At 45.8% G+C, this 27697-nt stretch overlaps 1 protein-coding gene across 2 annotated transcripts in view; it reads left to right on the top strand.

The window, feature by feature from the left end:
* Positions 1-25118, top strand: part of LOC122449603 (C-C motif chemokine 3-like) — a 32847-nt gene extending 7729 nt beyond the window's left edge. For both annotated transcript variants that reach the window (XM_043481407.1, XM_043481395.1), the window contains 2 exons: positions 24100-24214; positions 24621-25118. In XM_043481407.1, coding sequence (XP_043337342.1) covers positions 24100-24214; positions 24621-24711 — 206 coding nt within the window. In that variant the 3' untranslated portion in view covers positions 24712-25118. The remainder of the gene's footprint in view (positions 1-24099; positions 24215-24620) is intronic.
* Positions 25119-27697: the final 2579 nt, after the last annotated feature.

Genomic DNA, 27697 nt, shown 5'->3' with positions numbered 1-27697 from the left:
TATGACTCTAGAAAAATCAAGTTGTGTTAAACATGTCAATGTTCTCTGTTAACTTAGCCAAGTTCTCTTACATCTCTCAACTCAAAATCACAAGCACAAAATAAACTGTTTAATTACACATCTTATATTAGAATTACAAGGATAATCTGTTATGTACTCTAAGAGGCCATTAAAAAATATAAGTGCTCTAAGTTCAAAATTATATACATGATTCCAGTGATTACAAATTTATGGGAATTCCCTGATGGTTTAGTGGTTAGGACTCAGCGCTTTCATTGCAGAGAGCCCGGGTTCAATCCCTGGTTGGGGAACTAAGATCCAGCAACCTGCATAGAGCTGCCAAAAAAAAAAAACCAACAAACTTTTAATTAATCTCTGCATCTGAATATTAATATTTTGGACCTGGTTTATATATTTTTAAATTAATTAATAAATTGTTTATTAACCTATTTGTCTGAGTTGAGTCTCAGCTGGTGCGCAGGATCTTCCTTGCATCAGTGAACAGACTCTAGTTGGGTCGTGCGGGCTTAGTTGCTCCAAGGCATGTGGAATCTTAGCTCCCCGCCCAGGGATCAAACCCGCGTTCTCTGCATTACAAGGTGGATTCTTAACCACTGGACCATCAGGGAAGTCCCCATATCTTTCTGTGTTTAATTACCACCTTTGTGAGGCTTACCCACTAAAGTGCAGTGTTACTATCTTACGCAAATTGAGATTACTGGGCCAATTTTATATGATCCCCACCAGATCATCATCCCAGCACTGGAGGGTGCTTATTGGCCAAAACGGACTTCTGACCTGGGTTTGTGCACTTCAAGTGTGACGCCATGACTGGGTACATGGAACTCTACTTTAATACTCAAAATGGCAACAGGAGGCTTGGAATTCACGTCTTTTAAATAGGGTTGGTGTCTTCTAAGTTCTGATTAGACCCTTGAGTGCTTCTTCGTGTGACTTGTGTAGACAGAAGCCAGCACCTTCACTGAGGGTGTAGCAAACAGTCCTAACGGCTATGCTAGACTTTGTTCATGTCTTTAGCTCTTTCAGGACATTTATTACCCTTCCCTCTGGCACTAAAGATGCTTGAAACCAATCCATCCGTCCTTTAGATCCTGTAATTCTGTAATTCTCTGTGATCTATCTGTGTGGATGGAATCCTGCATCTCCTTCTAAGGTTACAGCAGATGCCCTGCAGCAATTTCTTCCCACATAATTCAGTTCTGAATGCCTGAGTTCTTCCTGATGCTCAGCCTTGACTCCAGGTGCCTGGTTGGATTCTTCGCACAGACCAAGCTCTCATCCGCTTCTGAGGCACATCCTGAGGTCATGCGGATGAGAGCTTGGATGGGGGTGGTGGTGGAGAAGCCAAAGTGGCTGGAATTGAGAGAGGTTTTGAGAGAGTTGACAGGATTTATTGATAGACAGGATTTGTTGATAGATCGGATGGATGGATCAGGGAGAGTGTTTCAAGGATGACTTCCTGTTTTCATCTGGAGCAGCTTGGAGGATGGAGGTTCCATTCCTGAGGAGGGGGACTCAGGGAAGGAACGCAGCGGCGGTAGTTATAGCTCCACATTCAGGGGACGCTCGGTACCCACCCAGCTCCCCGCAGGCCCGAGCACCCCAGTCACTCGGGAGGAGAGCCAACCTGCCTGGCAGCGGGGGTGAACGGCCATAGTACGCCACTCTGTGGAGCCTGTTCTGCAGAGGTCGTCAGGGGCCCCTTCTGTGCCCACCCCCTCCCTGCCCCTTCGCCCCTGCACTCCCGCCCGTCCTTCCCGGAGACCCCAGGTCTCCCCACCTCCTCACTCACTCTAGTCCCTTTGGCTTTGAGATTTGGGCTCCCATCCCATTTGAGTGTGGATGGAGGTGCAGAGAACTGGTTTTCCCATGGGATTTGTGTGCAAGAGCACAGAGGTGCTAAGGACTGGAGTTTGGAAGAGGAGGGGGCCGTCAGGTGAGGAAATGGCCTTGACCAGGGCAGCTGTGGGCTCCGAGTACAGACTGTGCTCATTTCCTGACTTTGCCCCTGACAGTAGGTGGTCGTCCACTCCCCACCACTAAACTCATGGATGTACAGAGACCTCTGACCTCTGGTGTTGAAAAGCATCCTTCCTTCACGGGAGTTTAGGGTCGAGGCCGACAGCCACGGCGTGCCGTCTCCAAGGACTGAGTTGGAGGGCGTGCGCTGGGCCACCCTGGTGTCCCTGAGGCCCTTCTGCAGTCTGAGTCCAGGGAAGCATGGCCAGACTGAAATCAGCCTCTGCCTCCTGCCTGCCTCCCTTTCCTCCTCACGCCCACAGAGCACTGCCCTGTACCTGCCTCTGTCCTTAGTTGAGGAGGTGGTGGGGAGGATGGAGTGGAGAGGATGGCTGCATTTCCAAGGTCACTTTTACCCCAGGTGTCAAGGATAAGGGCCAGGCAGGATCTAAAGAGACTGTAGGACTTCAGTGTTGGGGTGCACGGATTGGGGAGGGAGCACCGATTTTGGGGGAGAGCTCAGGCTATGGTTTCTCCAGTGGTCATGTATGGATGTGAGAGTTGGACTGTGAAGAAGGCTGAGCACCGAAGAATTGATGCTTTTGAACTGTGGCATTGGAGAAGACTCTTGAGAGTCCCTTGGACTGCAAGGAGATCCAACCAGTCCATCCTAAAGGAGATCGGTCCAGGGTGTTCATTGGAAGGACTGATGCTGAGGCTGAAACTCCAGTACTTTGGCCACCTCATGCGAAGAGGTGACTCATTGGTAAAGATCCTGATGCTGGGAGGGATTGGGGGCAGGAGGAGAAGGGGACGACAGAGGATGAGATGGCTGGATGGCATCACCAACTTGATGGACATGAGTCTGAGGAAACTCCGGGAGTTGGTGATGGACAGGGAGGCCTGGTGTGCTGAGATTCATGGGGTTGCAAAGAGTCGACACGACTGAATTGAACTGAACTGACTGAACAGATTTGAGGGGGAAGCACAAGGGGGCGCTATTATGTTTTGAATGGCTGAGACCTGAGGGAGAGCTTTCTAGCAAGGGTGAGCCGCACCGCCCACTTGGACGAGGGAGTGAGGAGGTGTGTTTGGAGTGCACCTCAGCTCTGCACATGCAAACAGAGGGTCTCCCCACGGTCGTCTGTATTCACACTCTTCCTCTTATCTAAGGGCCCTGAACTGGGATCACTGTTCATCCCCCTGATTCTAACTACACCCCCATCATTCCACTATTTACATCTACTCCTACTGAAATGTTTACAAGGCCCCGGATATGCAGTAAATACCATAGATGTGTCTATAAAATCAAAGAAATGACCAGGCTATCATGGAGAGAACCAATTTAAGCCACCAGTCCCTTTCTGCAGCACAGATTTATTTCAAGACCTGAGCGCCTGCAAGGAGACGACAGATGCTTTCCGAGGGCCACAGTCTCCTCTGGCCCCAGGAGGCGGAGCTTCACAGCAAAGCTTCAGGAGAGCGCAGACCATCAGAGCAGGAGCAGGGAGACGCACACACAGGCTTTCATTCAGGCCAGGACTTGTCCAGGGCCCATCTGGGCTGAGGGAGCTGGTTGGGGAGGGAAGGTGGCTCTGTGGCCTCTTCTCATGATCCCTCGACTGTGAAGGTCCCACTGCTCCCAGCTCCCTTGGACTTTTGGTCAGGTATTTGATGTACTTCTGCACCCAGGCCTGGCCTGGGTCGGCACAAATCGATCACCCATGTCTGGTCTGGAAGCTGAGGAGCGAGAAGGAGAAGATGAGAAACGGAGAGTCAGCAGGCAAAGAAGAGTCCACCCTGCCACCCCAGCCTCTCCCGCCGCCCCCACCAGCAGCTCCTCCCGTGTCACCCCCCCCACCCCACTAGTGTCTCTGTTCCTAGAGAGTCCTGCCCCCCTTCCTCCCAGCCCTACTGGTTCTTGAGATCGCACCCTTTCCATTGTTGGGGGGCTGTACTTACCTGACCCCTGGCTGGGACACTGGTCCTTGGATAATTTTCCAAACGAGAGAGTGGTATTGCCATTGACATGTAGGAGAAACAGCAGGTTATCAGCTGGTTCTGCCACACCTAGGGCTGTAAGATGCTGGAAGCTTCTCCATGAGGAAGCTTAGACCTCTATCTGTACCCTCACAGCCCCTGAGGTGGGGGGGTGTAGGGAGGGAGACAGGAGACTGGAGCATCTGGCAGGAAGTGTTCTGGTCTTCCTCCTCCCCACCCCACTCCCTTTTTAAAAACCTTTTGGCTGCACTCCCAGGCATGTGGGATCTTAGTTCCACAGCCAGGGGTGGAACCAGAGGCTCTGGCAGCACAGAGTCTTAACTACTGGACGCCCAGGGAAGCCCCCTCCCACCCCTTAAATTGTCCTCCTCTGAGACATCTTCTCCCTCCCACTGCCAGCCCCTCCCAGCCTCATCTCCCAGACCCTCTCCAGGGCTGGGATGGGAGTCTGTGGTCCTAGTATTTCAAATTTCTGATTGTCCTCAGGATTCAGAAATAAGAAATCAGAATTCCTAGAAAATCTCAAATCATAAATTTTTTCATATTTGTCTTTTTTTAAAAATTGAGATATAAATGGACGTAACATTGTATTCATTTTAGGTGCACTGTATGTTTAAATTTTTTTAAATTTTCATTTTATTTGAAATTATTTTATTTAAATTTTATTTTATTTTGAAGTATAGTTTCTCTACAATGTTTGTTAGTTTGTATATTTTTTGCAGCACTTTATTCTCACTTTTAAAAAATAATGTAACTACATAGTAAATAATGAATCATTTTTTACTGATAGGGTTTTTTTTTTTTTAAGTTTCAGAGGTTTTCTGTAAAAATAAATAAATCCAAGGTAATAATAAATGATGTTTCTATATATGGTGACAAGATGACTCAGTAACACGTTGAATGTTCTCTAGCAGATAGAGACAGTTGATAATAGAAAACATGAAGAGAGGGTCCATTAACACAAAGTAAAGGGTTGATGAAAATCATTTAAAAATTGAAAAAGTGCTATAACTATTTGATATTTGAAATATTTAAAATTTATCATTCAAAAATAAAAATTTTAAACATAGGAAGCATTGAGACTTCCATGGTGATTCAGTGGTTAAGATGCCACACTCCCAATGGGGCCCATGTTCGATCCCTAGTTAAGGAACTAGATCCCACATGCTGAAATGAAGACCTATGGCAGCCAAATAAATAAAACAATAAAAAAAACCTAAACAAACAAAATAAAACACAGGAAACAGTTGCAAGTTATTTGTAGTCTTTACTTACCTCTGTTTAGCCTCAAATATTTCAGACATGGAACATTTTTTCCATATTGGGTTAGCCAAATTGTTGAAAGTATGTCTAAATGCATTTTCAAGTTGGAGTTTGAATACTAAATGCTTCATATAATCTCATTTCCTATTTTAACAATGGACATGTCTTGTCTGCTTGTCCTGAATTTAGTTTCTCCTTTCAAATTGGTATTGCTTTGGCAAATTTAGATTTTACAGAAAAGTTAGCCAGTGTTTCTGCTGTCATGTCCTAGTATTCCATAACATTTACACATTTACTCTGTGTATTTTTTCTGTCCAAGAATTTAGGAAGAACTATCACCTTCAGCAATTATTCAAACCCTGGGCAACTGAACATTATGGGCAATGTCAGTGAATGTTATTATTCAAATAACATAATATCCACATCTCTGAGCAAGAATCACAGTTGGAGTTGCCCACTTAAGGACATAATTTGCTTCTCCCAACTTGTTCTTTCTTGAAACACCACTTACATGATTGTGAAAGTATATGAGTTTTACAAACTCATTAGCATTTCTTAGCAACAGATGGAGCTGTGAACTCACACTTTTACCGGGGCAATGGTCTCAAGCTACCGGATGGGGATCACCTCTCCCCTAACTGCTTCCATTCGCTCCACATGCTGATCTTAACCTTGAACTCCACGTGCCAAGTGTTTACCGCTTTTGTTCCTGATGTCAGCAGATTCCTTTAAGTCAGTAACATCTCTCTGTTGAGTGTCATGTGGTATTCTATCAGAGAATTAGAATACTTTTTCCCATTTTCCCAATTGCTCTACTGAGTTTTGGGGGGACTTGTAATTTAGAAAAAAACACATAATTTCCTGAGAAATATAATTTCCCACATGAAGATGCTAGTGGACGCCTAGGGTAAGCCACAGCAGGGCGGGACTGGTCCCCTGCATCTGAGAGCACCCTCCCTCACAGGTCTGGCAGTGGTGGGCACTGCTAAAAGTAGGAGGTTTGCTCGACTCAAGGAGCAGGGCCTTGGCTAGGAGGCAGGAAAGCTCCATCTGTCTTTGTTTCTTCTCCTGAAAGCTATGTGACTCCAGGCAGGACACCCACTCTTTCTGAACCTTTGTCCTTAAAATGGCAAATAGTAGCCTTAGGGGAATTACTGTGCAAACTGATATTCATACCGGTGATTGTTTTGTGCAATAAAGGCCTTATTACCCCCACGGAACAGACGAGGAAGCTGTGGGTCAGGAAAACTAGACAAGACACAGGTCAAAAGCTGGCCAGAGCAGAGCTTCCAGACCCAGGCTCCTGGGGAGAGATGATCTGCTTCTGCCCCCAGTGCATTCCAGCGTGTTGCCTGAGCGAGTGGCACAGAGTCGGCTTTTTGTGTATACCTGGGATAGATCCTCTCTCGGGATGCTGGGCAGGGCAGCTGCAGCTCTGGGTCGGGCATGGGATCACCAGGGTCAACACTGATGCACTTACCACCAGTCTGGACCCAGACAACCATGCTGTGGGTCGTTTTCAGTACAGTGTTCAAAAACATTACCTGTGTTAGACAGCATTCCATCATGAAATAGGCTTGTATTGGATGACGTTCCCCGACTGTCGGCTAAGGTGAGTTCTGATGGGCAAGGCTAAGCTATGGTGTCTGGGAGGTTCGGTGCATTATATGCATTTTCAACTTCCGGTATTTTCCATTTCCGGTGCGTTTATTGGGAGGTAACCTCCTCGTGAGTCGAGGAAGATGTGCGTTGAGACTCTACTGAAGGCCTGGGGCCTGGCTTAACTCCTGATGTGGCTCATCTCCCTTCCTCACACCCTTTGAGAAATTATCACTGATCCCGTTTGCAGATGAGAAGTCATACGACAATAACTGAAATTATTGAAAAGCAGTGAAAAGCTCTTTCGCAGTCAAAATTCCTGGAAAATAGCTGTCAGATATGCCATTTGACATAGCAGAGTGTCAAATGACAGTCCTAGCATGGAGTGTTGTTCAGTCTCCGATTCTGGTTGACATTCAGCTCAGGAGAGTCGTTTCCTGGGAAGCCTCCTCCCAGGTCCCTCTGTGCCACCTTCTCCCCTGGCCCCAGCCCCCTGCAGAGAGGCAAGCAGGCCTGCTGAGGGCAGTGAGCTGGGGGTCAGGACACTGGGGTTTGGCCCTGCCTCTTTCACAGTCACCTGCTGCTTCCTCTTCCGGTAGCACAGGTATTTACTGAGAGCTCAGCACACGGCTCTGGGCCGTGAACACACTGGACAGGTCTTGCGGGGAGAGGAGGGAAGCGGACCTGGGTGACTCAGGCTCAAATGCCCCGAGACCACGCGGACAGCAGCTGGGTGTGGCGGGCAGTGGGCACCCTGAGGCCTGGGCAGCGCCCCCTGTCTAAGGGGGCAGCACCCCCACCTCAGTCCCAGTTGGAGGTGAGCTTGTGGGAACTCGGGCTCGTGTCTGCTTGGTCTTCCATATTTGTGAAAGAAATGGGCAATAGGGGTTTTTAATGTTTCCAGTTTTTCAATGTTGGCAACCATCCAAATATGGTCAGACCCTGTCTAAGCCATGAAGAGAGTGCGATCCTTTGTGGCTTCCTCTCGCCCAGATTCTGCTCCTGCCTGGACGCAGCTGAGCAGACACCCAGAGGGCTCTGGGTCAGCTTCTCGAGGCTGGGACCAAAGGCCAGGAAGGCTGTTTTCAGAGAGGTTTTCCCCAGCCCAGGAGAGGCAGAAGTGACCCCGACCAGAAATGGGGAGACACCCTTGGGAAAGACACTGTCTGTTTGGCAGGAACCCCAGACCATGTTTTCCAGACCACACACACCTCCTCACTGCAGCCCCCGACCCTGCCCACCCCCACCTTCAGTCTCCAGCCCCTGAGTTCTCTTTGTTCAGAGCAATGAGAGTAGCCGCTCTCACTTTCATTAGCCTCTGAGTGCAGGATGGCAAGAGTGAGGAGGAAGGCCAGGGTAGCCAGGATGACCCTCATCGTTCTGGGTGCCGACCAGCAACAGGAACAGGGCTGGGCTGAGGACTCCTGGGTTCTCTGGCTCCTTGAAATCTGGGCTGTGAACCTCCTTTATAAGAGACTGCTGCTCAGGAAGTCAGAAGATCCGAAAATTGAAGGTTGCGTGGCAGTTTTGATTCTTTGGAATTGTGACCAATGACATATGTAAATTATGAGAACTCAGTCAATTTAGGCAAAGAAAAGAGGAAGGCAGAGAATGACCCTGGCTTTCGCATTTGGCTGATATCTTGAGGGTGGTGGTGGGGGAGGCCCGGAGACCAGGAGCTGTGTCAGAAACGGCCCCCCTCTCCTGGTCTCCCCTGGGAGCCTGGTTAAGCCCGCTCAGTGAGCCCGACCTCAGGTGTGGACCGTGAGCTCAGAGGCCGGGTGACTGTCTCAGGATCAGTAGCTCCGGCCGGATGCCAGGAGAGGGATTTGGGGGTGAGTGCAGGGTTCACCCTGAGCACAGCGTCCAGGTCTGATGGGGGCTGGGGGGAGGAGCAGGGTCCAGGGGGTCCTGGGATGGCTGAGCCTTACCAGCCAGGGTGGACTGGAAGTTCTTACCTAGACGGAGCTGAAGCGCCCTGCCCCCTGCCCAGCCGAGGGAGCTTCATCAGACCCTTAGCTACCCAGGCAGGGGCCCGGGCTCTCTGCTCAGCCAGGCCGGCCTCCAGGACAAGACTGAGGGCAGGTTTCTTCTGGACTGAACTGGGGGAGCCAGAGGCAAGGCAGTGTTGTCCACAGAATACAGTTGTGTCTTGTCATCCTAAGTGTGTGATGCAGGGGCCGTGCTCAGGATGTCAGGATGGTTTAGTGACCGAGATGAAAGGTGCCAACCATCCTGGGTGCCTGGGACCAAGGAGGTTCCTGGGATGTGGGACTTCCAGTGCTGACACAGGGATTATTGGTCATCCTACTAGGAGGTCAGGCAGAGGTGACTGTCCCCACCTCCAATCCCACCAAATTCAGATCAGGCCCCTGTGTGGTTTTTTCCCATTTCTTTTCATTGTGATTACAATACATATAATGTAGAATTTGCCATCATAAACAGTTTTAAGGGTACAGTTCAGTGGTGTACATTCAGTGGTGTTAAGTACATTCATACATTGTGCAGCCAACCCCCATCCATCCACAGAACTTTTTTCATCTTCAAAATAGAAATTCTATGCCATTCGACAGTGACTTCTCATTCTCCCTCCCCAAGCCACTGGCATTCACTATTCTACTTTCAGTATCTATGAATTTGACTATTCTAGGTACCTCACACATGAGTGGAATCATACAGAGTTTGTCTTTTCGTGACTGGCTTTTTTTCTCTTAGTATAATGTCTTCAAGGTTCATCCATTTTGGAGCATATGTCAAAATTTCCTTTCTAAGGCTGAATATTATACCATGTTTTGCGTGTCCATCCATCTGTTCATGGACATGGGCTGCTTCCACATTTTAGCTGTTGTAAATAAATGTTGCTATGAATGTGGCCATACAAATACCTCTTTAATATCCTCTTTTCAATTTTTTTTTAATTTTCAATTTATTCATTTTTTTAATTGAAGGATAATTGCTTTAAGTATTGTGTTGGTTTCTGCCAAACATCAACATGAATCAGCCATAGGTAGACATATGTCCCCTCCCTCTTGACCCTCTCTCCCACCTCCCTCCCCATCCCACCCCTCTAGGTTGTTACAGAGTCCTGGTTTGAGTTCCTTGAGTCATATTGCAAATTCTCACTGGCTATCTGTTTTACATATGGTAAAGTAAGTTTCCATGTTACTCTCTCCATACAGCCCACCCTCTCGTTCTTCACCCTGTTTTCACTTTCTTTTTTTTTTTTTTTGCCTATACATCCATAACTGGGATTGTTGGGTCATATGGTAAATCTATTTTAAATTTTTTCAAGAACTACCACACTCTTCCACAGCCATTGCATCATTTTATATCCCCATCAACATTGTACAAGAGTTCCAATTCCTCCACATCTTCACTAACATTTGTTATTTTCTGTATCTTTGAGATTAGCCGTACTAATGATGTGGGGTGATATCTCGTGGTATTAAATATCTGTGTTTTCATCAGTTTTACATAATAGGGTTCCAGCTTGTTTGCAAAGAAAATGTCCCCTACTAAAAGGAAAAAAGTTAAACCCCTGTTCTTATGGAAAGAGCAGGAACTTTTGATCTAGTCAGAGTTATTGTTTCAAGTCCAGGAGTTCACCACTTACAAGCTATGGGAACTTTGAGGTAATTTTGTTAAACTTTTAAAGCTTTGCATGCTTACTGAAAGGTGTATGTGTTACCGACAGTGAGGTCCAGCTGCTCACCACTCAAAAGCCAATGAAGAGGCGGGTTGGTGGAAAGTAAAATTTGCTTTGTTTCGGATGCCAACAGCCAGCAAGAATGGACATCTGTCCAAAGGCCACCTCCCCACCACTGACAATCAGTGAACAAGAGCTTTTATAGACAGAGGGAGGCAGATTCATGCAGAAATAGCACAGGCAGCTCCGATACTCATCTTGAAATTGTCCTCAGTGGTCTGACCAGCATCATCTTGATTATTTTAGGTACTGTTAATCTTAGGGTTGAGGCTGGTTCTCAGAATTGTGGCAGCTTATGTCATGGCTAGTCTGGTCATCACATAGTTCACTTCTTCCACCTGGTGAGAGTTTCAGTATCGATTAATAAAAGACAACTCACAGGATATGGACCGTAATATTATCTATGGCCCTTGAGAAGGAGTTAAAGGTCCTTGACTATGCTTAGTGAATACACTATTATTACGTAGTCTCCTGTGACTGTTTTCCCTTGTTTCTGCATGTTCGTACTTCTCTAAACTTATTCTTTGGCAAAAGTTTTTCCACAGACAAATGGCAGGTAGAAGTAGAGGGGGACAAGAACCATAGGTTCTGCTCCATTTCATATACCCTAACAATCTAAGTGAGTGAAATTTTCCTTATGTGTCCATATTGAGACCTTCCTTGGGGCTGAGGTTCATTCATTCAGTAGGTTTTTTTTTTTTTAATGTTACTTTATTTTTAATTTTTAAAATTATTTTCTAATTTTTTAACCTATGTTTATTGAACTGCTACTGTGTTACAGGCACTTTCTAGAACTTGGGGATACAGAGGCAGACAAGAAAAGCAAGGCTTTTGCTCTTCAGGTGCTCAAATTCCAGAGGGGAATCAGACAAACAACAGAGAGGTAGATGGAGGTACAAACTAGAAAGAAAATGAGCCAAGGTGTTGGGATGGAGCCTGAAGGTTGAGTTAGGGGAACCTCTTCAGAGGGGGTGTCGTTTCAGCTGAGACTGGCTTGTTGAGGATGAGCCGGGCTTGCAAAGATCAGGGGAGGTGTGTCCTAGGAGAGGGAACAGCTAGGCCAAGACCTAGAAGTGGAAATGGGTTTAGGACCTTTGAGGAATAGACAGACAAGCAGGTGACTGAAGAGAAGGGAGGTGAGGGCCATTGTCCAGGTCCTTTGTGTCCAGTCATTCGACAGTTCACTTTCCATTTCATCCATGTGGGCCTTGAAGGTAGCTGTATCCTGGAGAACAGGTGGGTTGATGTAACAAGAATGCTTGTCAGTTGCTTTAAGGAAAAGCAGGAAGAGAAGACTGTGGATTCCTTCCCCTGAGATTTCATTCTCCCCGCTGTAGGTGGATGGAGAGGGTCTGAGCTGCCTGATTTCTCCCAGCAAACCAGAGCCCAGTGGGGAGCAGGGCATCTCCCCAGTCTTTATAAGTTCAGAGAGATGGAGACATGTAGTGGGTGCCTCTGATGGCTGCCTTTGTCCTCCCTGCTGACTGTGGGCTCCTGGGTGTGCACCAGGATGGGGCAGGTGGCCGACACTGGCCTTTGTCCCTTGGTGAGCAGAGCATCAGATGTGGGGGAGGTGGGGGATGCACACGGGCAGGAGGAGGGGAGAAGCTGATTCATATCATTGCTTGGGTCCCTGTGCCAAGTCCTCTGCTCTTGAATCTAAATTCCTGGTAACACTCAGATATCAGCCTTCCGTGCTTTTGTAAGCAGCATGCACCCTTATCCTCAAGATTTATTCTTGCATAACTGACCCTACTTATCTACTCAAAAAAGAAGGGCTGGAGTAAGAGAGGAATCTTGGGGAGGATTTAAGGCTCCAAGATATTTGAAGTGGGGGGTAAAGTTGCTGTTCTTGTTTTTACACTAGCACAAAGGATAATATGCCAGCCCATAATAGACTGTACATTAGTTTCCTGAATTTTACTGTTTTTCCAGCTGGTTCGGGGTTACCTTTGTTAAATGCTAGAGATCAGAGCCTTTGCTCACAGCTTTTTCCAGCCCACAGTTCCTCAGATGTCCATTGCTGCCAGAGAAGAAAGTGGAGTTAGTCCAGCCTCACTTGCCCTAGCTGCACCCACGCTGACTTGCAGTGAATACTTCCTTTTCAAAGTGCCAACAAAGGATTTCTTACCAAGAATTGCATAGACATAGAATCTTGCCCTTAACAGAGGTGGATGACCCCTCTCAAGTTCATGGAATCCATCTTCTTTCCTGTTCCTTTTTAGGAAAGTCAAAAAAGCATTGAAGACGGAAACTGGGGGTGACTGGAGGGGAATATTTTAATCACAGCGTTGGTGTCATACTGTCAGTTGCACAACCCAGGATTGTCAACACCCTTTGGTTAACAGAGGGATGTTCAGAGTATTTGCATGAATAACTCAATTTCTCCATTGGTTGGAAACACTTCTGATGAAATTGCTTGTTCTTTGAGGTTCCTCTGAAGAAATGATTTCCTAGTTAGAGGGTGGCCAGGAGCTGGTATTGCAGCAGGCCCCCTTCGGGGACAGATAGATCTGTGAAGTGTGTGCTAACTGCTGCTCCCCACAGAGAAGAAGGTACTGATATTCTTTCACAACTGATCTGACCACACAGATGTGATATCAACGATGATGCCACCAGCAGTCCAGGTCAGAAATAGCCCTCACCATCTGGGCTGGAAGATCCACTTCTAAGACAGCTTCCTTGGTCACATGCTGTGCCTGGGCTGGGAATTTCACTGGAGCTGTGTACATATGGCCCTTCTAGATGGCAGGCTTAAGGCTCAAAGATGAGTGTTCCAGGTGAATAAGGGAGAATCTGCCTGGCTTTTTATGACTTAGTCACAGAAGTCCTATTGTATCTCTTGCATCATAATCTATTGGTCAAAGCTGTCACAAGGTTGATCAGATTCAATTATTGGTCAAAGCTGTCACAAGCCTGATCAGATTCAAGGAGAGGGGACCTAGATCCCTGCCTCTTCTTGGGAGGAGTGTCAAAGAAATCATGGCCATGTTTTAAAACCACTATAATATCATTTTATCTGTTAATGTTTCTATAAGCTTCTTATTTTTTATTTATTTTAAAATTTTATTTAAATATAGTTGATTTACAATATCATGTAAGTTTCAGGTGTTCAGCACAGTGCTTCAGTTGTATTAGCTTCTTGTTGCTGCTGTAACAAATGAACCTCAATCTTAATGGCCTAAAACAACACAGATGTATTCTCTTACCTTTCAGGAGGTCAGAAGTCTGAAACGGATCTCTACTGGGTTAAATCAAGGTATCTGCAAAGCTGCCTTCCTTTTTTGGAGGCTCTAAGGGAAGATCCATTTTCTTGTCTTTTTTAACTTCTAGAGGTTGTGTCACATTCCTTTATCTGTAGCCAGCAATGGACAGTCAAATCTTTCTCACATTACATCACTCAGACACTGACACTCTTGCTACCCTTATGAGAATCCTGATAATGACACTGGGTCATGCAGATAATCCAGGATAATCTCCCTGTTTCAAAATCAGTTAATGTCTATCTTGATTCCTCTTTTCTGTGTAATGTAACATATTCACAGGTTACAGTGATTAGGACATGGCCTCTGGGAGAAGGGTCATTATTCTGCCTACTGCACTACTTCAGTCTATATCTTAAAAAAAAAATAAGAATTAAAAAAGTACAGTCACAATACCATTGCTTATTGGCCATCTGTATATACTCTTCCCTGAAACTTCTGTTCATGACTTTGGTCCACTTTTTAATTGAATTGTTCATTCATTTGTTTACAGTCGAATTTTGAGAGTTCTTTTTGTATTCCAAATACAAGTGCTTTGTCAAATAAGTCTTTTGAAGAGCAAAACTTTAAAATTAATGTGCTCCAATTTTATCAATTTTTCCTTTTATGTGTTGTGCTTTGGGTATCAAATTTGAGAATTTTTTTTCCTTGTCTTAGGTCTAGAAGATGTTGCTCCTATTTTTTTTCCAAAAAGTTTTGTCATTTTATGTTTTGCATTTAGGTTCATGATCCATTTTGAGTAATTTTTTGTGTGTGTAAGGTATGAAATTAAGGTCAAGTTTTCTTGATTTTGTTTGTTTTTTTTTTGTTGTTGCTTTTGGTCCATAGATGTCCACTTACTTTGGTACCATTTCTTAAAAAGTTTATTTTTTCTCCATTATCCCTTCTATAAATGTTTGCTAGAATTTGCTTTTGAAGGCAAATTCTCTAGGTATGAGAATTTTGGTGGGGAGGAGGATTTAAATTACTTAATAGAAATAATTCCTTAATAGATATATTCATTCTATAGGCCATTCATATTTTCCATGTATTTTTGTTACATAGTCTTCTCATGTCAGTAAATTATATTTCTGGTAAGGGCAAAAGGGATTATACTCCAAAGAAACAACAAAATTTAGCAAGCATGTACCAGCCTGACCTGGGAGAGAAACTTGGGTCTGGATTTTGAGGGTGACTTGATCAAGGATGAAGCACAAGCCGGAGTCAAGATTGCCAGGATAAATACCAATAACCTCAGATATGCAGATGACACCACCTTTATGGCAGAAAGCAAAGAGGAAATAAAGAGCCTCTCGATGAAAAGGAAAGAGGAGAGTGAAAAAGCTGGTTTAAAACTCAGCATTCAAAAAGCAAATATCATAGCATCGGGGCCCATCACTTCGTGGCTGATAGATGGGGAAACAATGGAAACAGTGACAAACTTTACTTTCTTGGGCTCCAAAATCACTGCAGATGGTGACTGCAGCCATGAAATTAGAAGACGCTTGCTCCTTGGAAGAAAAGCTATGACCAACCTAGACAGCATATTAAAAAGCAAAGACATTACTTTGCCAACAATGGTCTGTCTGGTCAAAGTTATGGTTTTTCCATTGGTCATGTATGGAAGTGAGAGTTGGACCATAAAGAAAGCTGAGTGCCAAAGAATTGATGCTTTTGAACTGTGGTGTTGGAAAAGACTCTTGAGAGTCCCTTGGACTGCAAGGAGATCCAACCAGTCCATTCTAAAGGAAATCAGTCCTGAATATTCATTGGAAGGACTGATAGTAAAGCTGAAACTCCAATACTTTGGCCACTTGATGTGAAGAACTGACTCATTGGAAAAGACCCTGATGCTGGGAAAGATTGAATGCAGGAGGAGAAGTGATCGACAGAGGATGAAATGGTTGGATGGCATCACCAACTCGATGGACATGAGTTTGAGCAAGCTCCGGGAGTTGGTGATGGACAGGGATGCCTGGTGTGCTGCGATCCATGGCGTCGCAAAAAGTCAGACACAATTGTGTGACTGAACTGAACTAAACTGATCAAGGAAGCTGGAACACAAGAATGGACTAGGGGGAGCTTATTGACTTGGGGCAGTCTTTCTGGCAAGGATCTGGCAAGGCTATAACTTCCTGGCAAGGATCCCAGAGGTTGGTGCAATTTTGCAGCCAGGAAATCTCCAGAATCCTGGAGAAGGCAAGGGCTCATGCTGAGTGATGTTAAAATACTTGAATTGCATGACAGGTGGAGAAGAAAGGGATAAAAATGACTATGGAAATAAGCATGGTGCAGTAGATAAACCATGTGAGGCTGAAAGATCCTCCAGATTATATTCTATGGAAAGTCCCAGAAAACACACTCTTCATCAAAGCCATCAGGATTGGCTGGTGAGACAAGGGCCAGCATCAGTGGTATTTCTCCTTTTCCAGCTAGGACTGAGGGTAGGAGTGGCTGATACAAAACTTGGCCCATTGATAGCAGAGGGGATAATGCCCTCCCTCCTTAAATCTTCAGAATTATATCTCTCACCATTTTGTAAAACTGTTAGCCATTATCTCTTCAGATCCGTTTGCTGTCTCATTCTCTCTTTCCTCTCATTTTGAGATTCTAATTAACCAGATGGCAGATGCCTTGCTCTATCCTCTATGTGCTCTTATCCTCTCTTTTGTATTTTTCATTCTCCTATTTCCCCTTGGTTCATTTTGGTATGTTTGAACTTAACTGATATCTCTTCAGTTGAGTTTAGTCTACTCTGAGGTTTTGTTTCAGTTTTGCATTTTTTGGACCTGAAATTTTTATTTTTACTTTTACAAATTTGCAAAAATACTCATGGTAGTTTCCAGTTCCTCACCAAAAAGCTCAAGCTTCTTCTCAAGGCATTTGTGGCATCAGCATCTGGGATCATGTTTTAAAATGTTTTAGAGTTTGAGGTTTTCTAAACCACCCAGGTTACAGGGGCTGGCCTCCACTTTGTTCAAGGGATGGTTTTCTTCTCATTTATTTTTCCTCGCATCAGCCCAGACAGAGGATGGTTTCTTGCAGTCCCTTCACTTGGGGAGCACTGGACTTTGTTTTTCTCCAGCCCAGCAAGGCTGTGAAAGGTTCAGTTCATCTTCTCAGCCACCTCTTCTGAGTTGCAAACATCCTCAGTTTAGAAGACACTTCACTGCCAGGCTCAAATTTCTGGATTTCTATCATCTCTGGATAGAAAGAGCCTCTTGATGAGGGTGAAAGAGGAGAGTGAAAAAGCTGGCTCAAAACTCAAAATTCAAAATACTAAGGTCATGGCATCCAGTTCCATTACTTCATGGCAAATAGATGGAGAAAAAGTGGAAACAGTGACAGATTTTATTTTCTTGGGCTCCAGAATCACTGCAGATGGTGACTGCAGCCATGAAATTAAAAGACACTTGCTGCTTGGAAGAAAAGCTATGACCAACCTAGATAGCATATTAAAAAGCAGAGACATTACTTTGCCAACAAGGTCTGTCTATTCATAGCTACAGTTTTTCCAGTAGTCATGTATGGATGTGAGAATTGGACTATAAAGAAAACTGAGTGCCAAAGAATTGATACTTTTGAACTGTGGTGTTGGAGAAGACTCTTGAGAGCCCCTTGGACTGCAGGGAGATCAAACCAGTCAATCCTAAAGGAAATCGGTCCTGAATATTCATTGGAAGGACTGATGCTGAGGCTGAAGCTCCAATAGTTTTGGCCACCTGATGTGAAGAACTGACTCATTGGAAAAGACCCTGATGCTGGGGAAGATTGAAGGCAGGAGGAGAAGAGGACGACAGAGGATGAGATGGTTGGATGGCATCACCAACTCGATGAACATGAGTTTGAGCAAGCTCTGGGAGTTGGTGATGGACAGGGAAGCCTGGCTTGCTGCAGTCCACGGGGTCACAAAGAGTTGGACATGACTGAGTGACTGAACTGAACTGACTTATGAGGAAATTGTTTCTCCAGATGTGGAACCAGGAGTTGGCATCACCCAGGGATCAGCTTGGGCTTCCCTGGTGGTTCAGATGATAAAGAATTTGCCTGCAGTGTGGGAGACCTGGGCTCGGTCCCTGGATTGGGAAGATCTCCTGGAGGAGGGCATGGCAACCCACTCCAATACTCTTGCCAGGAGAATCCCCATGGACAGTGGAGCCTGGCAGGCTGCAGTACATGAGGTCACAAAGAATCAGACACAACTGAGCAATGAAGCACAGTATACAGAATAGGGATTGGGCTTAGCTCTCTCCTTTCCATGTGACAGATTTCTCTCTGAAGTGAATGATCACAGCCTTCTTCCAGAGAGCAGGGTGCCCTGATGGACTCCCACAATTGTCCTAAGTGTATAAATGTGACATGCAAAAACACCACTAGGTCTCAAAAAGGATAAGCCAAGCTCAACCACACCCTAGATGGAAAGAACAGAACTGGAAAGCCTGGAGGTACAAGGATGGTGAAACTCAAGATTATCTTTCCAATAATTTGTCTATTTGTTGAATACTCACCATAGACCTACAGTCCGATTTAACACTTTAGGAGGGTCAGCAGCTTTAAAAATGGCCATACTCTTTGATCCAGAAATTCTATTTTTCAGAAGCTATTTTATGGAAATTAACTCACAAATGGCGATAATTTTAAGGACAGTGGTTTTTTTCGTGGTAGTTTATCTATGATCATATAACTGATAGCCAACTATATAGTCTACATTGCTGGACTGGTAAACTGATAGACATAGTGGTTAATGTTTAAGAGCCTAATGCCAGTCTCTTAAACAAATAGAATGACATGAAAAGACTTGATTTTTAGTATTACATATGAATAAACAAGATGCAAAAAAAATCCAGGGAAGAAGAGAAAAATAGAAAGAAATAAACCTACTTCATATGCCGATCTGCTCTTCACCTCATGTCCCATAGGCTGTCTCTTCTCTTCCTGCCTCTAGGAAGGAGGAATGATTCTGATATTATACCAGAATAAGAACACAAGATCATCAACAAATTTTTGATGGATCTGGAGAGAAATGAGAGAAACAGCAGGCACTGAGTTGTCTGCCCTAACCAGGAGGAAGTGGCAATCAAGAACCCCAGAAAAGCCAGGTCAATTTCTTCCCACCTTGGAGGGCGGCCGGCCAGAAGTTGGTGGAGGTGTTAGTGCTCAGGGCTGCGGAGTAGGGCACAAAATGAACCAAGTAAATTAAGCATTTCTTCTTGACCGTGAATTACTGTTTTGAATCTCTGCCTGTCTTGTTCTCAGTCTCTGGCTCCCTCTTCAGGGAATATAGCTATTAGGTTAGGGAGCCCTTGTTCCATCTCTTTTGGGGAAATTCATCTGGTCCACAGAGACAATTTCCAGCAAGATGCCACCTTCTGTACCTCATCCAAAGGGTGGAGCTCCTTATGAGAGCCAAGGGACTCTGTCATTTTGTTCATCCTAGGAACCAACTGGACCTGGCATTTGCATCTTATTAGTGAATGCATTAGACCTCAGTTTTCCCCACTAACAATGGGTCTACCAGATCCAGAGACAAGATAGTTAAAACTTCCTGAGAAGTTTGGGAAACAACTCAGAATGTTTTAAAACCTTCTGTGAAGTTCTTTGCTTTCATGTGAGAAATCTCAACCATAGAGTTTAAGTGATGTGGTTTAGACATCCGTCCAGAGCATTGAGAAACAATTCTAAAAGAAAGGAAGGATGAGAGTCTTGTGATACAGACAAGACTCGTGAGCTGAGGGATGTAGTGAGGAGATGGTTGACCAGAGCAGCGTGGGGAACTCATCAATGATGGGCAGGTAGAGGGCGAAGCCAAGACAGGACCAGGCAAGTGCTGCTGCCTGCATCCTTCGGGAGTCCATCCTGTATCCTTGTCCCTTTATAGGCAACTCTAGAGCATGAGAAGCTGGAGGCTGGTGTGACCAGAGGGGAAGTTGCTGCATGGTGTCTTGTTATGAGTTGCACATGTTGGGGTCCCTGGGGTCACACAGACATTCAGAGCATCCAAGAAGAGCCCAGTTGCTCATTTGTTGGGGCTGATTGGCTGGAAAGGTTTTGGCCAGTGACAGGAGGTGAGATGATGCTAGTGTCAGAGCCGAAGGACATGGAAAGATCTACAGATTAATAGTTCCTCCCACAGAGCAGATCTGATGCTCTGCTGCAGCTGTGCTGGTCACAGAGGGTGACACCTACGGGTGATGCCACAGCACTCTGAGCACACAGGCCCCACTGGAAACCGCATCCTGGGTGGAAAGGACCATGACATCATGTTGCTTGGACCGCTTCTGAGGAAATGATTCGTGAAAACGGAGGTGGGGGGAGCCAGGAGTTGCTGTCACTAAGGGACCGAGCTTAGCTGGGCTTCTACCATGAACAGATCTTTAGGGATCATGCCATTCCCTTTTGCCTTTCTTGGAGCAGACATTCCTAATGTTCTTCACAGGTGTTTTGACTGTGACATATCTACTGATGCCGTAGAGTCTTCAGTAGCCTGAGCTGTGTTTGATCAAAACTCAGATGGACAGAATGGAACTGGGGAAGTCTGGGACATGACAGACTTGACACGATAGATAGTCGGCTTTTAAATCACTGTTTCATTCATCAAACATTCACCAGTCCCTACTATGCCATTAAAATCTTGTTTAACAGTTGGGTATATAAATGAATGCACATTAGACATAGGGTGTCTCTATAAATCAGGAGCCTTAAATGTCCTTATTTTTTGGCCCAGAAAGTCTATAGCTAGGAAAATATCTTATGGGGAAAAAAACCTCATTTGTTGAAAAAGTTTTATGCATATAGATATTTGGTGAAGCATATTTATAGCAATTAAAAATCAAAAACAGTCCAAATGTGCTACAGTAGTGCATGACAATATTAATACACTAGGCTGATGGATGAGGAAATTAGGCAGCTCTTAAAAATACTGGAATGATTTGGAAAAGTCTTGTACTGTTAAGTGTAAAGAAAAATAAAAATTTGCATTCATATCGTGACTACAATTATGTCCCTTCCCTTTCCCACATACATGATAAAAAGAGATAAAAAGCAAGTAAGTAAATGGAACTATCATAAGCTTAGGGGAAAATGCACTTGAAAGAAATAAACCAAATTAATAGTCATTAGGTTTGGATAATAGAACTTTTCCTACCTTTAAGGGAAATTCATTTTATTCAGATTGTGCCTGAGTTCATTTATGCCACAATAAGACAGGAAGAATGTAGATGAACCCCTCCACCCCCGCTCCACATCCTTACTTGCATTTGCCATGCTGCCTACCCAACTTTCAGAAGTGAAACAATTCTTTATTCTTTTCTGTATTTTATATATATTTAAAATCAGCTTTAACTACTTTTGAGAGTATTCTACAGTCAACATTACAAATTATGATTTTAAAAAAGCCCAATTAGAATTTAAAACACTGGCAACATTGCTTTCTCTCCTCTTCTGTAAGACTCCCTCTTATGCAGTGGATGAAACTTTTTGAGAAGATGTGATGCATGAGTAGCAACAGGTATTTCCCCTCATGAGGGGACAAGCCCAAAGAAGAAAAGCCAACAAACTGTTGAGGGAAGGGGAGATATTTTAAGAAGAGTTGTTAATGATGTCATTGAGGTGCTAGACAAACCCTGGAAATGCCTTGACTTTACAATAAGGAAACAGGAAATGTTCTAGGATTCTTTAATAGCAAGGACTTCCTCTAAAATTTATTTACTTCCACAGTTTCTAAGGGCAAATTATTACTACAAGAGGTGAATTTGTTATTATATTTAGTTGTAAGTCATCTTTTAATTGTTATAAATAAGTTGTGACAAACACTGATATACAGATGACCTCATCATTTTGCTTATGTCCATAGGATAGATCTCTGGCAGAGAGTTTTTCTGTTTAAAGGGTAACAACAGTTTAAAGGTCACCATATCAGCTCCCAATTAGCCCAGCTAGAAGGTCTTGTAGGTCTTCATAGAACTGTTCAACTTCAGCTTCTTCAGCATCATGGTTGGGGCATAGACTTGGATTACTGTAATATTGAATGGTTTTCCTTGGAAATGAACCGAGATCACTCTGTCATTTTTGAAAGGCAAGTACTGCCTTTTGGACTCTTTTGTTGACTATAAGTGCTACTCCATTTCTTCTAAGGGATTCTTGCCCACAGTGGTAGATGTAATGTTCATCTGAATTAAATTCACCCATTCCCATCCATTTTAGTTCACTGATTCCTAAACGGTTGATGTTCACTCTTGGCATCTCCTGTTTGACCACTTCTAATTTGCCTTGATTCATGGACCTAACATTCCAGGTTCCTATACAATATTGTTCTCTATGTCATCGGACTTTCACCACCAGACACATCCACAGTTGGGCATCGTTTCCACTTTGGCTCAGCCTCTTCATTCCTTCTGGAGTAATTTCTCTGCTCTTCTCCAGCACTTTGGGCACCTACTGACCTGAGGGGTTCACCTTTCACTGTCATATCTATATCCCTTCTCATACTGTTCATGGGGTTCTCAAGGCAAGGATGTTGAAGTGGTTTGCCATTCCCTTCTCCAAACCAGGGACTAGCTATTTTGTGTCGGTTTCAGCCTGTTGATGGTGATGCCTGCAGGCACTTGCCTGGACTGCCCTTTTTGTGGGGGCCCCACAGATATTTCTCGAGCTGGAGCCAGTGTTGAAGCTGGACCGGCCATTGAGATTCTTATTATAAGACAAACCTCAACAACCATCAGGTGACTTTGAAAGACAAGGTTTGTTTCTCAGAGTCCCAGAGGGTACAAGGTCTCACAGAGAGAGAGCTCAGACCTGGGGCTCTGCCTCTGCTGGGGTGAGGGTGGGGTGCCCAGGGTTTTGCAGGTTCACTCTTTATTGGTGAATTTAAAAGATAAGAGAGAAAGTATAGAAGGGAAAAGTGAAGCCGCTCAAATGGTCGGTTATCTAGGTCATCCAGAAATTTCTAAAAGGGGAACTTCATGGGTAGGGCAGCCTGGCCCGTGATCTAGTTCTGTATAAGGTGATGTGCTTATTCAAGATGGGTGTCTTCAAAATGGATGCCTCACAATCAAAAGCTTAAGGTAGAATGTTTCAGGAATGAGCCAAAGTCTGAAAGGCCAGCCTCACTCCGGCCCCTTCTGCAGCTGAGAATTCCCTAGATCTGCTGTCCCGTTGCAGGGTGTGGTTTTAGCTTGGGGGGGCTTCTCAAGACTCCATGGTATTATGGTGTAGGTCAGAGCTGTGTTGTCGGGACAGCTGGGGGTGGGTCCCAGAAGGTTCAATTCTGTCGGGGGATGCTTGGTGTAGAGACCTGCTCTTGTGAAAAAGCGCCGCATGAACTTGTCACAGGGTCACACCAGCCTCTCACCTTCTCTCACTGGGGAAACCATTTCCCCATCAAGAAAGCAACACGACCGTTCTTGCAAATACGCTGAGCCTTTGTGGTGACCCAAAGCTTTCCTGGCTTCTGCCACTCACAGCATGATACCAATGCTGTGATGAAAAATACACCCGCTGCCTCAGTCTCCACAAGTTTCCATCCTCTAGTGTCCCAAGGCTGCCTATAAAGAGAGGGCACAGCTCAGACCCCAGCAGGAGGCTGCGACTTTGGGTCTCCGGGTCCAGCTCCACTGGCCCCACCTGACCCTCTCACCCGCCCGGCGTCATGGAGCTCCGCGGGGCCACCCTGGCCGTCCTGCTGCTCACCACGGCCCTCTCTGCCCACACCTGCTCGGCCAGCCGTGAGTCTGTCTTCCCTTCCTTTAGGCCTGTCCCCCACTCTTGGCCGGGGCTTGGGCCACAGAGCCGAAGTCTTTGACCTGACCCCTTAAGCAGAGAGCTTCAGAGAGACTTCAGACACTATTTCCTGAGCAGAACTTTCCTTCCCAGGGGGGTTTGTAGCAGTTCTATTCTCTGGCTCTGAGAGACAGTGGTGCAGAGGCCCATTTTATGGATTCCTGGGAAAATGAGGCCCAGGCGGGAATCTGACAAAAGGTGGAATCTGTGTCCAGTGGGCTCCCACTGTTGTGGCCTTTGCTCTCCTCAAGAAACCAGTGGAGACTCCCCAGGGAGAGATAGAGAAAAAAATAAAGTTTGCTCGGAAAACTAAATTCTTCACAGAGAGACGTGGAAACACCACATCCGGACAGACAAAGCATGTGAAACGTCACAAGAGAGACCCAGAAATAAAAATGTCAAGGGAAAGAAGAAATGCCCCCATCCCCACCCCCAGCGCTGTCTCCTGCAGGTCTGCCTGACCCTCGAGGGGCAGCTGGCTGCCTTTCCCCCTGAACAAGGACTTAGCATGGTCTGTCCCGTCTCTCACAGTTGGTTCCATCACCCCAACGGACTGCTGCTTCTCCTTCGTCTCCCGGCAGATCCCGCGCAAATTAGTGGACAGCTATTATGAGACCAGCAGCCAGTGCTCCCAGCCCGGCATCATGTAAGGGCCAGCCTTCCTGCCCGCCCTGGGGAAGGAGCCTGGGGGTCTGGCCTGAGGCACCTCCTCGGAGCTCAGGACACCAGGGGGGCCCCTGCCGTGTTTTCTCACCTGGTTTGGGGCCTGCAGAGCGTCCTGGGGGGTCTGCCCCTGGGCAGAGGGAGGAGAGGAAGGGGTGACAGCAGGAAATTGTCCTCCCCTCTCATTTGCCAAACAACGATGCTGGCTCTCCGAGGGGACCCCCACAGGAGACCCAAGAAGGTCTGTGAACCCCAGGGTGAAGGAGACACGATATGAGCATGTGGACAGGCCCTGAGGTGTCCGGGGCAGAAGGAGGGGGGGTCCCTGGGGGCCCAGGATCCCCCCCACTGCACTCACCAGTGTGTAACCCTTCCGTTCTTCTCCACAGCTTCAAGACCAAAAGAGGCCGGCAGGTCTGTGCCGACCCCAGTGAGGACTGGGTCCAGGAATACATTACCGACCTGGAGCTGAATCCCTGAGTGGCCTGGGAGCTGCAGGAAAGATGTTCCCTCTATGGACAGTTGGGGAAGGAGGGCGATGACCCTGGGGCTCCAAAAGGCACCTCTTCTGTGGGTCACACCCCATCCCCAGCCACTCACTGGGGCCCTCCTTCACTTTAATGTCTCCTATTTAACCTTTGTCATTTATTTCCACCATGGAAGTGTGTGATGTCATGAATACCTGCTCTGACCCCCCCCCCGCCCCCCGTCACCCTCTTCCCCACGCATCCCTTGCCTTCCTCCATAACTGTCCTCACTCTCAGTACATGGATCAGTCAGTGTGATTGGTCCTCTCCTGGCAGCCAAACAACAAATGCTGGTCGAGTGGTTGTGCCCAGGACCGTGATTCAAAATGTTGAAGGCTCTTCTATAAAAGGTAAACCAGCCTTTTCCTTGTGGTGACTCTCTTGATTTTGCTTTTCTAGCAGCCAGAATCGTGGGTAGAGACTAATACGGGGTGAGGGGGGAGAATAGGAAAACATGAAGAGGGGCTGACCACGAGAAAGGAAACACATCCTAGAACGAGAACACCAGACATTCCCCTGGAGATACTGTCCTGGAAAGTTAAAACTGGCACATTAATTTTTTAAATTTATTTTTATTTAAAAAAAAATATTTCTTTGTTTGTTTATTTTTGTTTGTGTGGGATCTTAGTTCCCTGACCAGGGATTGAACCCATATTCCCTGTATTGGAAGGTGAATTCTTCACCACTGAACTGCCAGGGAAGTCCTGACATGTTATTTTATAACCAAATCATTATTTACCTACTTAAATGAAAACCAAGGTGGTGTGTATTTGTGAACACAATTGCATTTTTGTATATGATTTCCTCAAAATAATGGCTCACACTTGTTGAGGGCTTATCGAGTGCGAGGTTTTATGATCAGTGCTTATAGTAGTACTGTGCCAACTGCTTGCCTTGGTGACAGGTAAGCCAACCTTGCCTGCAGTCTAACAAGAATACCCTAGCCGCCAGTTGGTGGAGAGTCTGGCGCACCTTCGCCATTGTTCTGCACTCTGCTTTTTGGGGGAATATACTTCAAGCCTATATCTGAGCTGAGACTTGGGGGCTAGAGTGGCCAGAGTTAAATTAACAAATATGGGATGAAGAATTCTTTAGCTTAAGGATATCCCATGCAATTGTTGGGACATACTTATACAAAAATTATTTGTTGGGTATCTGAAGTTCAATTTTAATTAGGATTACTGTATTCTACCCGGTGACTCTACTTGGGGTGCACACCTCTCATTAAGGCTGCCTGTTTCCTGTTGAAGTTGGGTACCTAAGGATTGGCTTGAATGCAAGTACTTTGCAACATTGAATTCACATTAGAATCACTTGGTGGTGGTTTAGTTGCTCAGTCGTGTCCAAGTCTTTGTGACTCCATGAACTGTAGCCCACCAGCCAAGAATACTGGAGTGGGTTGTCATGCCCTTCTCCAGGGGATCTTCCCAACCCAGAGATTGGCAGGCAGATTCTTTACTGCTGAGTCACCGGGGAAGCCTCAGAATCACTTGGGAGAGCTTTTTGAAAACTTCATTGCCAGGAGCTCGCCTCCAAAGTTAGGGCTCTAATGAGATCTAGGTGAAACCTGGGCATCAGTGATTTTAAAATGTTAGTAGTGCACACCTAGTTTGAGAAGTGACGTTGGGGTGTAGTCATAGCCTGTTTTTGGCTGGTCTTGGGGGTTTCAGAGGTGAGACAGCTCTCTCCCGGTTTCTCAAGGCTTCTGATCTGTTTTTCTTGTCAGGTTCGTTGGATGGTTAATTAGCAGAAAATCTGTCCTGTCAGCTACTGTTACTTTCAGAACGGGATTTTAGGACTCCTCTCTCATAGCACAGTGCTGGGAGCTCTGGGCATCCCGTTTCCCTACCGCTCGCACCCATGTAACTGGTTCCGGGCTCCACACTGCCCTCTGCTGATGAAACGATGCCACAGGCGGGGAGGTTGCCCTGATCAGCTCCCTGCCTCCAAACGCATCCCACCAGCCCACCTCCTCACAGGGTACACGAGGGTTCATTTTGTTCACAGGATGAATTTCTTAAAGGAGGGGTCTGAGAACAGGATGAACTGGGCTGTTTAGGGATTCCACTTTTTGTCCTTCCTAGTCTCCCATCCTGTCATTTCTGCTTATATTAACATTAGCTTGGAGGGGAGAATTCTGCTTTTTCAGGTGACTGATTCTCAACCAGCAAGCAGAAAGGGTTTCTCTTAAGCAAACTATATTTTTCTTCCTTCTCTGCTACCGGAGGAGCCAATTTCAAGGTGAGCTAATCTCTTTCTTAGCCGGCTTTGCTGATTTATGCAAGAAGTAAACATTCTTCGGCACCCTGAGTTTTCCTTTTTGGTGTAACCTTGGTGAGGCAGATGGCCTTGGTGAGAATATATAAGAAACCATGGGGATGACCAGCTGTCGTGCTGGTTAGAGATGTCCTCCCTGACTTTGACCTCAGCTACTGCCCTCGGCCAAGTCCACTTTTGGGGTCTGCTGCCAGTTCGGGGTATTTTGAGTTGCTGTATCAGAAAAGCTGGCTCAATCTGACTTAACTGATAAAGGGAGCTTGCTAGTTCACATAATTGAAGTTTCAAGAAATGAATTACCTTCAGGCAAAGCTTGATCCTGTGGTCCATAAAGTATCACCATGCGTCTTTATAAATTTCTGATCTCCCTTCAATTTGGGAGCTTCTTCTAAGGACAGCTACTGCAGAGTGAGTCAGCTTGCTTGCAGTCCCCACCCTCCTTGAGACCCCTTTGTGGGGTTCCAAGAGAAAAACCAATGACCTCTCCACACAAAGGTGGAACCCCTCAGGTGGGCCACTCTTTCTTCTTCCTGCAGATGCGACTTTCTGAGCCAGACTGAGCAGGAGAGCGGAAATCAAGATCAGAGGCAGGGCAGAGAAAGGAGTGTGGGGGCAAGTGTGCTGTCACCACAGGGAGTGAGTTTTCTCGTGGCCGGACCACC

The sequence above is a fragment of the Cervus canadensis genome, chromosome 1 (genome assembly GCF_019320065.1).
Source record: "Cervus canadensis isolate Bull #8, Minnesota chromosome 1, ASM1932006v1, whole genome shotgun sequence".
Lineage (NCBI taxonomy): Eukaryota > Metazoa > Chordata > Mammalia > Artiodactyla > Cervidae > Cervus > Cervus canadensis.
This window is presented reverse-complemented; position numbering and strand designations above follow the sequence as displayed.